General features: G+C 43.2%; 1 protein-coding gene across 1 annotated transcript in view; it reads right to left on the reverse strand.

The window, feature by feature from the left end:
• The window catches only part of LRRC1 (leucine rich repeat containing 1), a 73,094-nt gene that overhangs the window by 31,611 nt on the left and 22,893 nt on the right, over positions 1-18,590 (reverse strand). Inside the window, exons 3-4 of the mRNA XM_063330307.1 lie at positions 10,398-10,476; positions 7,139-7,228 (exon numbers count right to left, since the gene is read on the reverse strand). Coding sequence (XP_063186377.1) covers positions 7,139-7,228; positions 10,398-10,476 — 169 coding nt within the window. The remainder of the gene's footprint in view (positions 1-7,138; positions 7,229-10,397; positions 10,477-18,590) is intronic.

The following is an 18,590-nucleotide window of genomic DNA, read 5'->3' on the forward strand; positions in this document are numbered from 1 at the left end:
TGAATCATGATATTACTATCATCTACTGTTGAATCCTCAGGATTTGGAGATTGTGTCCGAGTAGGAGACCATGTGAACATTACAGAAAGGGGCAGGGGGGGAGGAGACTGCAGAGGAAAGCTTTATTTGCCATGCTAGAGTTCAGGCAGGGAACTTCCAAAACACTCTACCTGCCAGTCAATAATAATCTCATACTTCAAACCTTAGTATCTAAAAAAAAAAAAAAATAAAATAAGAGGTAATCTTTATCTTTTCCAGGCACAGACAAGACTGCTGAAAAAATGCTGAAAGCTGAAAACTGGATATGAGTTCGATGTTTGGTGTGCTGATGGGCAGCAGGCCTTAAATCATGATTTAAAAGACAGTAGTGAAACTCCACATTTTGCCTCAGCCGTTAAAGAAACTTATTAATTTTGTTGTCCCCACAGGGTTTGACAGACAATTGTCTTTTTCAAACATGCATTTCATGCTGAAAGGACTGATTTTTTGGCTTGGGCCAATTCCTTGTGAAGCACCCATCTGAGAGTCCGATGCTAGATCAAACATCAGAGACGGACATAAAAGGCCTTCCAAAGAAGGTACCTGGACTTCATTCAAGCCTAAGAACCACAAATAAATAAACAAATATATGAAGCTGACACAATCTCTCTCCTCTTCATAGACGTTAAGCCATGAGAGCACTGTATGGATCTCTAAGTTCTGAAAGCGTTGCTGGTAAAAAGCCAGCATCACGGTGGGCTGGTGGCAGGGAACTAACTCCGAAGCCAATGCTACAGAATAAACACGTGTGGACAAAGAAGGGGCTGGGGACAGACAGACACTAGATTATTCATACTACTGTAAGGTATGCCCTAGGAAGACTTTCAGACAAACACCTTGATTTACCCAAACACCCTTAAATACAAAACCTCCGATTTTTGAATTTCAGGAAAAAGCCACATCCTGTGTTTTGGGTGTTACACGAGTAAGGAAGTATTGAAAAAAAATCCTGGAAGCAAGTGGAAATTCATAAGTGCTACCCACACTGGGAGGAGCAGGTTATGCTTGCTCGTTGGGCAGCTCTACAGACACACACAGTCCTGCAGAATAGGCAAGTAAATTAGACTTGCTCTCATTAGACAGAGAAACGCTGTGAAAGACACTCCCACTCACAGCTTAAATTGTGTAACTTGTTTCTCTGAACGGTTCAACTAGCCAACAGGACAACTCCTGCTCCAAGCTGCACCCATCTAATTATTAGCTAAAATATCTCATATGCATTAGCATTCACTGTTTTACTCCAGATAGCAACCACACCATGAGTTAGGAGAACACAAATCACAGAGAAACACAAAAGAAAAGTAGTAGTAACATTAAGACATCTAGTCTGTTATCAAGTCCTAAAGCAGTGTGTCGCACATCTTTCTTGTATGCCCTAAAACAATACATGAGCTTAAAAGAGGAATGCTTCATCTAACACGGGAAAACTTTCAGCCCTGGATAAGCAGGTTGACGTGGTTACACAGAAGAAGAAGAGTTGACATACACTGAACATGGCTACGCACGAGCAAGAGGAAAGAAAAAGGTTCAAGGGAGGCCTTGCCTATGCTCTTCAAACATCCATTTGGAACCCTTAAAAACACTCCTTTTGGCAACACAAAAGAAAAGAAAAATATAAAAAGTCTAAGCAGAAGAATTTTAACGGCACAGTAAACATATTATCAGCAACTCTACGTTCAGACACTGGCCTGGAACAGTGAAGCTGAGCGCTGGCATTCATCTTACACATCAGACCATGTGAAAAACGGACTGGATATCTGAGTCCACGAAGAAGCCACACTTCCACTAATGGTTCACCACAAGGCAATTCAAGTCTATTATCTGCCATTAGGAAGAACTTCTTAACTAACCTTCAGAGTATTGCTGTTTGGAAAACACTTGCCATTACTTTTTTTGCTTTCCCCATTTAAGACAGTAGGGTAAATTTGCCGTGCCACGAGATGTTTATTAGCTAGCTAAAAAAAAAAAAAAGAAAAAAAAGAGATACTAAATACATAGTGATCACTGTGCTACATGAAGATGAATTAGAGATTTCAGTTGCTGTATTAGGCAGTTTCCCAGACAAGAGTATAAGAATTTAGGATGCATTTCCCTAAGTTTCCACATACTCTAGCAGCCAGAGGACTGGTGGCAAGTTTTTCCCAAAACAAGACCAACTGTAGTAGAATAAATCACCAGTATATATTTGTTTGCTCACTATTTGACAGATCTCATACAGAGCACATAGGTGCAACCTATTCCATCAAACGCCACAATGGGTTATTATCCAAAGCACACGGAAACTCCAGTAAGGCATTTGCAAACATACCCAAACACCTCTAAGAGCCTTACTTGGTCTCTACAGCCAGAAAGGCAGGATTGGCATCACTTTCTTTCTAATTCCTAGCATTCCTCAGTCCAATTTCGTTCAGTATATTCATTAATGACCTGGATGATGGGACAGAGTGTATCCTCAGCAAGTTCGCTGATGATACCAAACTGGGAGGGGTGGCTGACACTCCAGAGGGCCGTGCTGCCATCCAGCGTGACCTGGACAGGCTGGAGAGCTGGGCAGAGAAGAACCTAATGAGGTTCAACAAAAGCAAGTGCAAGGTCCTGCACCTGGGGAGGAAGAATGTTAAGCACCAGTATAGGTTAGGGGTGGACCTGCTGGGAAGTAGTTCTGAGGAGAAGGATCTGGGGGTCCTGGTAGACAGTAAATTATCCATGAGCCAACAATGTGCCCTTGTTGCCAGAAAGGCCAATGGAATCCTGGGCTGCATAGGGAAGAGTGTGGCCAGTAGGTCGAAGGAGGTCATTCTCCCCCTCTACCCTGCACTGGTGAGGCCACAACTGGAGTACTGCATCCAGTTTTGGGCTCCCCAGTTCAAGAGGGACAGGGAACTGCTGGAGCGAGTCCAGTGAAGGGCAACTAAGATGATTGAGGGGCTGGAGCATCTCCCTTATGAGGAAAGGCTGAAAGAGCTGGGACTCTTTAGCCTGGAGAAGAGAAGGCTGAGGGGAGACCTTATTATGGCATACAAGTATCTAAAGGGTGGGCTGAAGGAGGATGGTGCCAGACTCTTTTCAATGGTTCCCAGTGACAGGACGAGGGGCAACGGGCACAAGTTAGAACACAGGAAGTTCCATTCAAATACACGGAAAAACTTCTTTACAGTGAGGGTGACAGAGCACTGGGACAGGCTGCCCAGGGAGGTTGTGGAGTCCCCTTCTCTGGAGATTTTCAAGACTCGCCTGGATGCAGTCCTGAGGGATGTGCTCTGGGCAATCCTGCTTTAGCAGGGGAGTTGGACTAGATGATCTCTAGAGGTCCCTTCCAACTCTGAAGTTTCTGTGATTCTGTGATTTTTTGGGTCCCAGCAAGCGCAGAGGGAAAAGAACAGAGAAGGGAATGAAGAGCTCAAGTAGGTAACCTTTGGAGAAGCCAAAGAGCATTTCACTGCTTTTACCGAACACAAGGCGGTCGGCTGCACCGTCAAATTCACTTACAATAAGTGTTGAAAATTTTGTGAACTATAAAAGGAAAGCTGCATTTGTTGGTAGCCAGACTGAAAAAAATAAATCTATTACTTATAGATCTAATGCTAAAAATTTGACAAAGTTCACTCTCAGAGGTAAGTGACCCAGAAGCATTTCAGGTTGCAGTGCTAATTGGCTACAAACAAGACCTCCCAATAATTTCCAGCTCAAAGCACACGGGATACCTTTCCCTCTGTCACCAAGACACTCCCCAACAGATTTAAGGAACAGTTACATTTTGTGTGGACACCCCATGAGTTTCCTTCATGTTACATTAATATTCTTCTGAGCTGAAAAGCATGCATCTTCAGCCCAAGCTTATCGTCGACTTCCCAGCTGCCGTATTGCCACCTATCATGAATACCTGATAAGCCAAAGATAACAGCCCCACACATTTGTCTCTGTTTCTTTAAGCATAAATCTGACAGCAGCAACTTCTACAAATGAGATTAAAGTGTTTTTGTAAAACTCATGGAATGGTTTGGGTTGGAAGGGACCTTAAAGATCATCTAGTTCCAACCCCCCTGCCGTGGGCAGGGACACTTCCCACTAGACCAGGTTACTCAAAGCCCCATCCAGCCTGGCCTTGAACATCTCCAAAAAACAATATTCATATTTTAGGTAGCTAAGCTGGGAACACTTCCCAGTGAGGGAACTGGGATTGTTCAGCCTGGAGAAAAGGAGGCTGAGGGGAGACCTTATTGGTCTCTACAACCACCTGAAAGGAGGCTGTAGAGAGGTGGGGGTCGGTCTCTTCTCCCAAGTAACAGGCGATAGGACAAGAGGAAACAGACTCAAGTTGCACCAGGGAGGTTTAGACTGGATATTAGGAAAAAATTCTTCACTGAAAGGGTTGTCGGGCATTGGAACAGGCTGCCCAGGGAAATGGTTGGATTACCATCCCTGGAGGTGCTGACAGACATGATTTAGTGGTGGCTTTGGCAGTGTTAGGTTAACGGTTGGACTTGACGATCTTAAAGGTCCCTTCCAACCTAGACGATTCTATGATTCTATTATCAAAGAATGACTGTCAGACTTGAGTAAAAGTCTAACCCTCCAGGAGAACTCACAAAGACCACCAGGACTAACATATGGCTCTTCCAAAGCAAGTGAGAACCCCCGGGTTTTAGCTTCGATATCAGGAATCAGATACAGACTTTGAGGGAGCAGGGGTTACACTGCTGTGTTCTGCAACAGCTCACGTCCGGCTGAAATAATATCACAGCATTTCCCCAGACTGCTTAGGATCAATAATAGGCATTTTTTTACCTTTATTCTTGCACAGCTCCACATATTGACATCTTTACAATGTCCGGTATCACCATGTTAACCAAAGTTGTTTCTAGCCATTTGCTTCAAAACAAAGGCTACCACCACTCACACTACCAAACAACAGGCAGGACAAGAAAGAGGACAGAACCACCACAGCCAGTGACCTCTCAGGGAAGCCGGCAACCTTCCTCTAGCCGCTGTCTGCAAAGCAGCAGTCCACCTCATGCTTTGGGAATCGTTTCAGCTTGTCGTGTTTCTTTTGTTCATTTTCAGAATCAGGCAGGATCCCAAATTTTTTGGCCTTGGTTTTCAGTAACCGCAAAGCCTGAACAAGCCTGTTCTTAGCTGCCAGCGCTGCAAAAAGCTCCATGAAAAGTTTTGGGAACTTTTACAGAAAAGGAAGAATGTCACAAAAGTCCTGGCCCATGCAGACTTTAGGTGAGACTTCGCCATAGTCACTGGGTGCACGTTAACTGTACCTGTTAGTGCTTGCGGAAGGTTTCAAAAGACATTTTCCACTTCTGCTGCTGCTGGAGCGGTGCCAGCTGACAGCTTTCATACCCATGGGAAGTGGCTAAAGCAATGCCGGTCTGAACATGACTACATTGCAGGAGCTCTTAATAATAAGATGCATTCTGGAGGGCTCCTCTGTTTAGAAACAGTCGGGTTTTACTGTTAGGGGCTATGCTGACGCCCTGGGGAATCCATGTTAGAAGTGTTCCACTTTATGAAAGGATGTCCAAGATTAACAGACCTCTACTGATACTCATGACTCAGCAGCTGAGTTTCTGTAGTTTTCTGAAGAAAGATGGAAGTGGCTTGGTGCACAGCAACTTAGAAAAATAATATGGCAAGATAACCATAAAGATAGGTGCAGACTTAAAAAAAAAAAAAAGTAGGGGCGGGGGGCAGATAGAGGACAATCAGGTGTTGCAAAAAATTTCAAATTCTCTAAAATGGTATGTTTCCCAGCAAAAGTAACAAACTATAACTTTTCCAAGTTAAAAGCACAGATATCTTGAGTACTGTGAAGACTATTCCTGAAGCTGGAACAGCAAGGTAGACTCTTCAGTCTGGAAAAAAAGCACCTGGGGATACAGTAGAAAACTACAAAGGCATCGACAGCAGGTCAAGTGCATAGGGATCAGCTGCTCACTGCCTCTTCCAACACTAGGGATCATAGGCAAGGCAGGTAGAGTCAAGCTCAAACAAAACCAACAACGAATCAATGCAGTGGGTATAGACCTGGGCAGCTATTTAGCAGGGGAGAATACGAAAGATGTCCATGTAAGCTCAAGGAGAAACTGGACAAGTACCTGGAAGAGAGATTCATTATGGGCTACCAAGTAAACCAGTCAAAATCCAAAGCTCATGAAATCTGAACCAGAAACAGTCAGGGGATGGAAAGAAGAGTCATCAAACACATGCTTTTCTTCTTAATCCTCACTAGGCATCTACTTACTGCAACTGTAGAAGGAAGGTGGGCTAGATGAGTTTTTGATCTGAACCAGCACAGCCATTCTCACACATTCAAGTGAGGAGACAGGGAATTACCTCTTCTCCTTCATATTGGAAGAGATACCCTTCTCTCCACTAAAAGGAGAGACATTTCCCTTCTGCAAGTGTGGATGTTGATTTCAGTTGAAATTAGACGATAAACAATGTTCAATTTACTTTCCACGTGTCTCCACTTTGGAAGTCTGTCCTTGCAACCCTGCTCTACTTCACAGAGTTAACAAACATATCTTAAAAGCTTATCAAATTTAATCTTAAGAGCTGTTCCATGAGTTTTCATCTCCACAGCTCCCACTTGAGGTTTTTCAGAACCAGAGTGCTCCTATAGTTAGGAAACTTCTAATTTCCCTCCTGACCACAGCCAGCTTTTACCCATCTGTTCTTGTGCCAACAATTGTCTGAGTTAAGCTGCAAGCCCTCTGACATGTTCACAATAATGGATCAATGGTCTACTACAATGAAGGAAAGCAAAAGGTCAGATCTGCATCACAAAACACCCATTTAATTTTGCACCCAGAATTCCAAATTACTCCAAATCCCAGAGAACACAGTTGAAACATACACACATGCTTCAGATTCTGCATTAGCCTGCTAATGTCAAGTGAAAATGCAAAGGGTTTTTTCTTAAACAGATCCCTCAGACTGGAAAGAATATAAAAAATAAGCACAGACCTGTAAATATCTTTATAGGTATATCACATACAATTATGCAGCAAGTCATTTACACAATAAGCATAACAATAAAGAGAAAATAAATTAAGATAGTAATAAAGTATAAAAAAAAAAAACTTACTTCCCAATGTTTTCAGGTAGTGCTTGCAGGGAGATGTCATTTACTGAAAGACACGTTAGATTCTGTAATTCAGGAAAGCTTTCGGGCAACCTATGGAGATATTAATTCAAATCAAGGACTTGCAGCAGAAGTGTTCATATTCATGTAATACATACCGGAAAAGAGAACATGTAGTAGAAAACAAGAGTCTATTTAGCAAATACTCACAGAGCGAGGCATGCCTAGAGTCCAGCATGACTCTCAGAAAATTCTAAGGATCACAGTAGGAGAAAAACCCCGTGACTTAGAGACTTTAAAGCTTCTTCTGTGTCACAGCACAGGTAACATCCCTGTCTCCTAGCTCCTCTCTTCCCTGCCCCCAGTTTGCAACTTTAAAAAGCTACAGGGCTTGAGAACATTTTAAGTATTTTAACAATTTTTTTAAAAAAAATCAAACATATTAAAACTGTATTTTTTTTCACTATAATTTTCCTGTGTCACCTAGATTAATTAGGTTAATTAAACAAATTATTTTTATTCAGGCTTCAGTTACATACATACTTACAGCGTGGCCATTTCATATTAGCTACCAGGCTGCTCTTCAGTTGCTGCTTTTTGAAGAAACAGCCTGTTCACCATGAAGACTGCTGTTACAGCATTTCACACTTACTGGTTCACAGCACAACAGCATGTAATCCCTCCCTTCTTACGCTATAAAATGCAGCCGTATGCAAAACACTCCCAAAGTTCCCAAAGCCTTTCGGTCCATCACCTGGCTGGTCTGCTGCAAGGCTCGGCTTCCCCTCCCCTTGTATGGATGGATTCTTGTACCACTGCTTGCCAGCCGCCGGGTTGCACCAAGCAGCTCAGTTTGCAGTTGCACATAGGCTAAAAGGGACGAGGAGGTAGAGGAGGGGAAGCCGCAGGCCCAGCCATCCAACTTCTGCTCGACCCCCAGAGCATGCAACCAAAGCTTGAGCTGCAGCATTTGGTTTGGTTCCTTGCTCTCCCCATCACCCAGCTCAAGGCACACGGTATGACCTGCAGGCAACTAGCCAAAAGGAGCCTCACACCTACGGGTAAATACAGCTGTGCGTGATGGGGAAAGAGGAAAAAAAAATTACAATGGGGGACAGGGGGCTTTTCATGTGCTCAATTCCATCCTGCACTGTCATTTTCTGGACCTTATTAACAGAACATGCTCAGTAGCTCAAGAATGTGAGCTCCACTCTAACTATTCATTACCATTTAGGCTCTAACAGGTTTAAGACTGGAGTTAAACGCTCTGATTACCTTTTGGTCAGCCCCGACGTGGACAGCTAGTTGGACTAGATGATCATCGTAGGTCCCTTCCAACTGAAATATTCTATGCTATCTATAGCATATAGTGTAATTCCAGTCTAATTACAACTAATGAGCCTGCTTTTTATTAATATAAACCTGAAATAATCTGAAAACAGCTGGAAAAATGGTCTGCCAGCCACTTTTAATGCTGCAGGTTCATGAATGATTAAGTTTGACAATGAGGCAACATACTGTATTAGTGGTAGGACATTGATTGGGAAGATCTCTAACTGGCTTTCAAGCTTAGAGGAAATAAGGACAAGAATCAATGGCTAAAAAAAGTTCCAGGATATCACACAGGAAAAGAAATCACTACTAGACTTTCCCACTCTGCCTGGGCAAATTACTTCCAACACCTACACCCTGCTGTGTAGGTAAAACTGAAATTCTGGATCTCGTCACAGAAAATACCTAGCAACCGTGTGCAAACAGCTCCTGGTATCTGTGTTTTCCAACTTAGGAAACTGCTTGGAGTGACGTTTTCCAGGACACGTGCACACTTTGGAGCCGCTTTATCAAGAATTTTTAAGATTCCCTTAAACTGTCAACAAAGAGTTATGAGACCTATTTCAACCCCATCAAAAAGCCTTTCAACTCTTCTGTTAATTCCACTCAGCTGTAGCTGTGTGTTACAACTACTGTTTAAGGAAAGACACGACTTGGGCCTCAGGCCTTATTCAGCACAAAAAAAATGGGGAAGAATAACGCACACTACTTACAATTTTCATTTCAACACCACGAGATGCAGCTCTGAGCTTTATGCGCTGCACAGTGATGCCTGGGAAAAAGCTGTTGGGTGACCCTCACCACTTGCGTATCTAAGCATCAGTTCAGCCTCAGTTTGCTGTACTGGATTTTTGTGGTATTATTATCCTCAGTATATAAATGGGCTACAGAAGCACGGGGATTAAGATCACAAGTGTCCCTTTAACGCTCAGAGAGGTGACCTTCCAGAGACCTTAGGACAGACTGTGGGTGACATTCAAAGGGCACTTCTGAAGAACCTCAGCTGCGCACATGGGAGAAGCCGCCTTGCAAAACCGCTGCAGTGGCTTAAGACATGACAGACACCCTCCCGTTTGCTAGCAGCCCTGCACCCCAGCCAGCCAGCTCATCCTGCCAGTATTCCCAGCCCACCCCAGTGCACAGCAGAGCAGGCTGGAGAGAGCAAGCGCCCACTGCGAATACTCTGGCTTATGTGACTTGCTCAGCATCACAAAGGAGCTCTGTGGCACCGGCTGGTTTAGGAAACAGTTCTCCAAATAGCATTCAGAGCCGTCAACTAGCAGATCACCTCTTTCTCCAGCCTCATATCACTAGATAAATTCCAAATTCTCCAGCAAATGGAACACAGACGTGTCAAGAAAACTCCTGTACTAAAAGTGTGCGTAATCCCCAAACTCCAGCTCATCAGACTGCAGATCAGCAGCAGCCGTAGCAACCACCGACACATGCGAGGCATTTTTGCCACATGTTACTGCATGTCACTGTGTCCCAATTGACGGGAGGGTGATGAAATGCTTGTCCAAGTTTTAATCATTAGTAAAAGCCATTATCTGCAGCAGCTGATCTAAAGTCTATTCCAAATTGTCAGGCACCTGGGTTTGTGCCAATGCATTTGTGCTAACCATTGCCTGATCTCTCCCAAGTATAAGCATGGTTTTCCTATGCATTTAAGAAGAAAGAAAATTACTTAAGAGACAATCAGATTTACATTTTTCCTGGTTGGCTAACAAATTTCATCCCCTCCCAGGAAAGACGCATATCACTTTTTAAACCTGAGCTTTTGCTGCAGTCCCTGCCAGAGACAGACACCATTGGCAAGATTTCATAGAGATCCTAGATCATAATTTTTAAGGGCTTATTTAAAATTATAATTGTTACAGCAAGATTGTAATTCTGGTATGGCAAGTACTAAGAAGAAGGTGGAAGTTACCTAGTCAGTGGATTCCCACTGAAATCTGCTACCTGTAGTGCTCTGCAGAATGAGATGCTTTCTGGTATTTCAGGAATATCTGCAGAAGAAAAAAAAAAGAAAAAAAAATTGTCAACAACTACTGCATCTAGACTGAAATGATTGCCTCATTACATTCAGTAACTTGCTACTGCAAGGAGTTATCTTGGCATCTTTCAAGACATTTCAACACCCAAGACTGCTTCACATCCACATCCATGGCTATCGCAGCAGAGCCATTTTGTGCTTTTCTACAACCCAGTTTCCCCCTCCTGCCCCACGCTCCTCTTCCTGATCCTAGACAACTTACTTGTCCTTGGACTGATCTTTATCAGCCTCTGCCCATCAGGAAAACAGGTTCTCTATGTGCTAGGACAGTCCTAAAGAACCAATTAAAATCTGAACTTCTTGTAATTTCATCAATACACACCCACAGTCTGTGCTGGCGGAAAGTAGGTGGGGAGGGAAAACTAGGGAAGGAAGAAGAGTATGTGCAGGTCTCTCCACCTGTAACATACAGTTATGGGAGCAGAACCAGCCTCCCTCACACTAAACCCAGGTAACCTGAAAATATTATTCGAACTGATGGGTCCCAAGTAACCTGAAAATATTATTCGAACTGATGGGTCCCAAGTAAGTGCTAATGCACTATTTCATATGGCCAGAAAGTAATCAGAGATATTTGTATGTGAAAACAGAATTTTTTTTTTTAAGTACCTTCAACATAACACATTTACCTACTGAAGTTACACACGCCATCTTAAAAATAAAATTGTCTTCTGGGCCTCTTACATCAATCAAGCTGTATTTCCACAAATAGGCTGTGGGTCCTCTGTGTAAGTCCTTGATTACTGTCATTGAGATCCAGCAAAAATGAAACAAACATGTTTGGTTTCCTTGTTTAACAACTTGTATTTTCATGGTTCGCTTTGAAAAGAATTCAAAAAGAAAAAAAGGCAAATCTCAAAGTAAAAATCAGACTTCTGTTTCCAAGTTTTTTCATATTTCCTTTTTTTTTTTCTACAGAGCATTACATCTACTCCATCTCCCCTTCCCGCTGTTCTCATCACAAAGAATACTTTGTGAAATTTCATAGATCTTCCTCAGTTCTAAATATGTTGAAAAATATTTGGAAATTACATCTCTTCCCACTCAGCTGAGTAACTCAGAATTGACTACTTATGTATTTCATTCAGCTCTTCGCTCCAAAAGCGGTGTGATGGATAAAGGAGGGAAGGAGGGAGGAGAGTACCTGCTCACCAGGTTCATCTCTTGCCAGGTAATCTGAGCAAATGCATCTGTTTTGAATGATTCCCAGCTCAGAACTGAACCCAGAGCCAACAAGAACATCTTCCAAACCCACAGGTCACCAGTTGTGTACGACCAGTGAAGGGGCATTAGAGGAGCATCTCCTGGGAACCTTCTTCTTTTTCCTACATGAGTGGGGAGGGCTGGAGGGAAGGAGGGAGATGGGCACCCCCCAAGCCCCAAATGGGTTTTACTCCATGCCTAGAGGTGCTTCCTCTTGGACTAGAAGAAAATCACTCTTGCCTCACGAACCCCAGTGCTCCCAGTACACTCCCCAGGGAAAACAAAAGCAAAGCCACCTGGGGTGAGGTTGGCATGCAGCCGTGTGCCCAGCACAAATAGTTCCCTCAGGACACTGGGGTGAAGGAGAATAAACTACTCTTAAATCTACACAAACCCTAAGGCCCATCAACAGCCATAGTTGTCCCATACAATGGAATAGGTGACTTTAGAGACTATGTCCCATCAGAGATGTTTTATATCTTCTTACCTCCCCCACCCCTTCATAACACCTGCGGTGTTTGAGGGAAACAGTTGATCTTTCCTAGAAATACCACAGCAATGAGATAAATTCAGAGTGAACCATAAGGTGAAGCCTTTGAGGTGAGGTCACACCAACTCCCCAAATCAGGAGTAAGAGAGCTCGCTCCTCTGAGGCAGCTTGTCTCCCAGGAGGACCAGACCACATGGCAGGACACCAGCCTGGCACCAAGGCCAGAGAGGTGCAGGGGCTGCAATTTGGGATCCGGAGAGCAACCAAGCCTCATGGTCAGGCTCTTCAAACCTCTCCATGGGTTTCACCTCATTCACAAGCCCAAATCCAGCACAGCATGCACCAGTGACGCAGTCAACAAGCAGATTCTCCATGAAGAACCCTGGAAGTAGCCGTGAAGCTACTGCAGGAGCCACAGGGCTCCCAAATTTAAATCGGGGACGCGTGACCCACCAGCCTATTGCAAAGTGTCACATTCACAAGGGCCTCTGCTGACCTCACTTCAGGAGTCAAAACCTCACACTTTATTCCTCTTATATGGTAGGGACAAATAGGTTTGAATAGTAGCATTTCAGTAACTTAAAAAAAAAAAAAAAAAAGTATCATTAAGATTGCCTGATTCAATGATGTCCCTGCCCATGGCACGGGGGTTGGAACTAGATGATCTTTAAGGTCCCTTCCAACCCGAACCATTCTGTGATTCTATAAGAGTGATAAATTCTCATAACACTCTAAGCACTTTAAAGCATTTGCCTGTCATAACACTCCACAAAGTAAGAGCACTAACGTCATTGCAGGGACATTGCTCTGAAGTAAGGCAGCGTAGGTAGGCACTGCTTATAGTTTGGACGCATTTGCAAATTACAAAATCTGTTCTGAAAATGAAATGCACTTTCCCAGCCCAGATATTCCAGACTATGAAGTCACTACACGAGCAAAAATCTTCAACAAGAAACAGTAACAGGCACAAGGAAAAGAAGGGAAATTCCATTTCTAAGTTAAGCATTTTTTTTTCTATCTGAAGTGCATTTTCCTCCCTGCATTGATACTTTTTCTGTACCCGATTCATTTTTCTCCTCCACCTAACTGGACAAGGGACAGACAAAAATTCAGTGCAACTCTTTGACCTGAGGATCATTATACATTTAGTAAGTTCAACAAGGTTGAAATGTAACTCGTTTTAATTGCAAGGCATCTTAAAAAGATTCCTCAGGCAAAACACAACCAAGTTGTGACTAGATACTTAATCACTACATGTGAAGACTACTGTAACATTGCATTGATTAAACGAACTCAGAAGAGAAAAGGCAAGGAGCATTTTAGTATTTGACCAAAAAAACCCCAAACTCAGAGACATTACTATAGCAAAGAAGACGATGGTTCATAATAGAAGCATTGACATAATCAACTGAAATGCAACAGAGGATATTAAAATATATAAAGAAGTCCTCTGTCTCTTGATGGATTAAGCAGCTTTCACCGTTACTGTTGACTGCTCGATTTTCTTACAGACATTAACACGTATATCTCTGCCAATACCAGCAGCAGTAAGGTTGAATGCTTTTCTTGCCACTGCTGGATAACCAGCTCAAATCCTACTTAAATATCTAGGATTCTTCTAATGCTACGCACTGACGAATGCTCTACATTTACACGATGCCCCAGATGTTCTGGCATACAGATTGCACTGCATTGCTAATAATAAAGCCATAAACCAAGCATAAGCCCTGTGACGTGTGACAATACAAATACACTGGCAGCAAAAAGAAATCATGCCAGCAGAAGTGGATGAAAATCAAGCTTGGCAGTCATGTACATAAGAGGGAATATTCCTCCCCCCCCTTCAAAATACCTCTTCGGACATTTATTGCTCTAGTTTGCAAAGAATTTGCTAACAATCTAGCAAGTTTTGTACATGTGACTTTAGAGGTAAGTTTGACACTAAGGAATTCTGTAATGTCTGAATGAGAAAATTACTTCTAAAAATCCTTGTGTTTGGTGCTAATTTATTTTTTGTTGAGGACTTTTACAACAGTGACATCTCTCAATCCCCATTCCCCCACTTTCTTTCTTCTGGTGGCTGGGAAGGTGGGGGAGAAGACAGCCTTCATTTTAAACTGACAAAACCTTTTGTATGGTACATTTTTACAGCACTATATATTGAATTTCCAGAACTGACAATATTTTTTTGTCTACCCAAAGGCTACATGGCCAGCATCCTTCACACATTCTGAAATGGTGAACATGGTTTCCAATATCTAATCAATGTTGAGACAGCAGTGGCCAGGAGGGTCCCAGGCTGAGACAGGGCTACCAGACCAGAGCTACTCCAACAGTGGACTCCAGCTTAAAGCGAAAAGTGTTTTTACAAGCACTTAGTTGAAGTCTCAGATGTGCCACGTTCCTGAGGGAGAGTTTACAATGTTCAAGAGTCTTTCAGGAAGCAAATACTGGACGCTGTTATATTTTCCAGCTATGAACGTGACGTAGAGCGCTGTGCTTTAGGAGGGCTGGAGCTGGCACGCCCCATACACCCCAGCAGAAGTCAACTGAAGAGTCCTGATCCAGACAGTCATAGCAGAAGGCCCACCACCAGGTATGTACAACACAGGCAAGACACCTTAACCACTTAGTGATTCATTAATGTATTAAGCAGTTGATTAGTTTATACCAAATGTACGCCCAGGAAGCCCATTCCAGGCTCAAAGACAGTAAATTCATGCAGCATTATGCCTCAGGAAAGAGATAACCAGAGGTGAACTGGATCTCATCCATCCAGTTCAATACACAGAAGAATCTTCCCCCTGCCTCTTCTCACATATATAATATACAATACCTACTGTAGTATATCACACACACACACACACAAGGTCCAATAAAGCACTGAGCACTGCAGTGCTCGTGTGATTTAGGAGCCTAGAGGTTTTCTTCCCACTTCCACAGAGCCTCCTCTGCGCCACCCACTGCAGAGGGGCCTCCGAGACGGCTGCCCTTGGGAAAGCTCTCCCACCCCACTCTCCACCTCCTCCACCCTCCCAACATGGGAGGGGGAAACTGTCCACTTAGCCAAATACCTTGTAAGAAAGAATTCGTGGGGCAAATATTACTTTGTCTTTACGAAGGGCTCTTCAAGCTGCAAAGCCCAGCTGAGGAGGCTGTTGTCCCCCAGACGCCACCACCACATCTCTCTGCCCTCCCACAAAGCAGCCAAGTGGTCTCCAGGGGAAAAAGGGATGGAGGAAGGTCACTCATCCTCTCCCCCTCCATTTCCACATTAAAATCATGACATACCCAATGATCTGACAGGCTTTTTTTTTTTTTTTTTTTCCTAGAAACGGGAAGGTTTTGCTACTAGCTCTTGAAGGCTGCAGTAATCAACCTCTTTAGGCAAATGTTACAGTTTCTGGGGCACAATGTGACAGGAGTCATACGGTTCCAGCAAACTCTATTGAGATTCAAGTGGCTCTTGTACAGGTTGTAGCATTTTCCTCTTCAAGCTCTGAGGCTGAGGACAGACCAAATACAAGAGATACAGCTCTTTTAAGACCTGTCTTTGCAACTTGAAGGAAAATTCACGAACAGGTTCAGGTCAGGTTTTCTCAACTAAATCCCTTACTGTATAATTAACAAGGAACTGAAGCGAGGTCCGCATCTCATTGCTCCTCTTCATTGCTTCTGGATAGGTCCCTTTTCCAAGGGAGGAGCGGAGCAGGGGGGAAAAAATCCTCACAAAACTGCATTTTATGGATACATAGATATTAAGCAATTTACTTGAAAGAAAACTGTGTGGGGACACAAAAACAATCTGGTTTTTGAGCAGATAGCATGCGGTAAATCCATAGACGGTCTTTCTCAGATGCAGGAAGAAGCAGTGACAGAGGAACAGGAGCTGTAAACTGGAAACAGAAGGAAAAAGAAGGGGGGGTGGGGGAGGAGGAGTTCGAAGATCAGGTCATGAGTAAACAATAGTTCCAGGTGAATTAAGTGGAAGAGCCCGAGTTTGGCAAGGAATTTAGGTATTCTACCTTTTTACTGCTACATGCCAATGAAGAGCTAAACAAGGCTAGGAGAAATCCTTATAAAAATATCTATCTTGGACCGTGAGACTAGCAGGAATTAAATACTTATAGTCCGAGAAGCAAGAATAAAAAAAAAAAAAAAAAAAAAGGCAAAAACTAGTATTCTACCTATGAAGCTGTAGATTACAGGAAGCATATTAAGTGTTCTAGCATCAAAGTTACAGATTTATTGGACTAATTCTTCAGTAACTTCATAGTCATGGCATCTAACCTTCTCAACAAAAAAGAAACCAAAACCCAAGCAACTCTGTAGATACAGGAATACAAGAACTAACAACACCTTGTTTGCAGATTGCCATTTTATGATCTCTAATCTAGATTATCCAGAAAATGAAGTATTTATTTTATGTCACTCCCATATGGATTGCCTGATGTTTAACGCTTTAGCCAATGTTTCAGCAGGACAAAGGTTTTGGTCTCCAACTTGTCCTGCTGCTTTCAAAAAAGAAACCAAAACACCTCAATAAAAATACCAAAAAATAAACAAAACTACCCCCCTAAAAAAAATGCAAACAAAAAAACCCTTCAAAATCCATAGCCTTCTCTTGTATTTGGGTGAAGACAGACACTGTTGCTAGATGCGCACGCAAGTACATTAGCAAAGTTTCCTTAGAAAAAACAGCTAAATCTGGCAGAATATACCATGATGGAAAAATCCACTTTTCTGTAATCCATTTAAAAATAACACCTTCTAAACTTCTCTAATTAGATTATTCTGTCATGAGATTTCACTTATCTTCTCTTGCCCAATCACAGCTGGCACTTGGTCCTTCTTCCTTTCCCTCCCAGGTGACGAGGTCCAGCCTTTTCTCTCTGACCTTACTTCTCCTGCTGCATATAAAGCTCACCTCCTCCTCCAATTTATCAACATGAAATTAATTTTAGAGACACAGATTCACAAAGTACAGCTTTTACATCGCTTCTTCAAAGTGAGCAAGAATTTCTACATGTCTGTGGGATTCCACAGCGCTCCAGAATCTAAAAGCAATTTGCAGTACGTGTTTCTTTCTTCCCCAGTACTCTGCTTTGTACATCGATCCCTGAACTTCACGTGTAAGACATGATGACGATAATGTTTTTTAAGCCCAGGATTTAAACTAACCTTAAGGGAGGGGCAGGAGACAGTGCAAAGAAAATATATGTCACTAGAAAATATACGTCACTGACCCCAGGCTAAAGCTTAAGATCATCTGCAGTAGTGCTTCACTACCACAACAACCCAGAATAGTCTCTGGTGGGATGTCCCATGGCTTTCAGGTGTTCATAGCCAGGGTTGCAGAGAGTGCATTTACAGGAGACTTTCTTGTACCAGGTAAGACATGTCCACTGAGGAGCAGGAGAGCAACTCCTGTTTGTCCGTAAGTGCTCACCTGGACACAAAGCAGTTCAGAAGGCAAACAAGCAACATCCAGCAGTTGCATATGTTAACAAAAAAGATGCATTTGCCAACTGTACTGCCTCACAACACAGCTTGCTGGCTGCTTTTTTTTCCTTTTTCTTGTCCACTGAGCAAGGAAGTGTCAATTCATATTTATTTCTCAACTTTCTGGATTTTGCTATTTACCACCAGACTTGTACCAGCACATTTGTGTCAGGGCAGCCGGTGGCAGGCAGAGAAGAGGAGGATGTCCCGGAGGAGGTCTCTGCTCAGATGCCGTGGACATGCTGCAGAGGTGGACAGCCAGATCCGAGGCGAGAGCACAGGACAAGAGGCAGCAGCTGTGAGATGAGAGAGCAGAACCCATGTGGGGCTTCAGGGCAGGATCAGAAGACTCAAGAGTGATTCTGCCTAATTAGCTTATGTCCTCACTGTAAAATAGCTGGGTCGCCAGTCCAGGCTGAACTGAAACAAGCGTTCAGGCCTTTCCTCTGTCAGTATTTCTAGCTTGAAAACGCTGGTTATCCTGCTGTCGGTGTTCGGTGGGGGAGAGGGAAAGTGGGACACTTACCCACTTTGCGGGCAGATGGGAGGCAATCCTACAGATGGCACATACGTCTTTGAGAGCAGAGTAAAAAGGGAAAGCACTGGTGTGCATGCACTGATACAAACAAGTGAGCTGAAGCCCCAGACAGCGAAGTAAAGATCACACACCGCTCTTCAGTGTCACGGACTGATGCTCTGCAGGTCAGCTGCTGCATGCTCACCTGGTCTTCTACCGAAGCTTTAAATGACTTGTTGAATAAAATGTACCTATCACGCAATGCACAATGAGTGTGTTGTCCTGAGGACGACTGAGTTCTCTAAAGAGACTTTTAATTAGGTTGTAAAGCAGCTAAAAAGAATAAACACTTTGA

This window comes from Chroicocephalus ridibundus, chromosome 3 (genome assembly GCF_963924245.1).
Source record: "Chroicocephalus ridibundus chromosome 3, bChrRid1.1, whole genome shotgun sequence".
Classification (NCBI taxonomy): domain Eukaryota; kingdom Metazoa; phylum Chordata; class Aves; order Charadriiformes; family Laridae; genus Chroicocephalus; species Chroicocephalus ridibundus.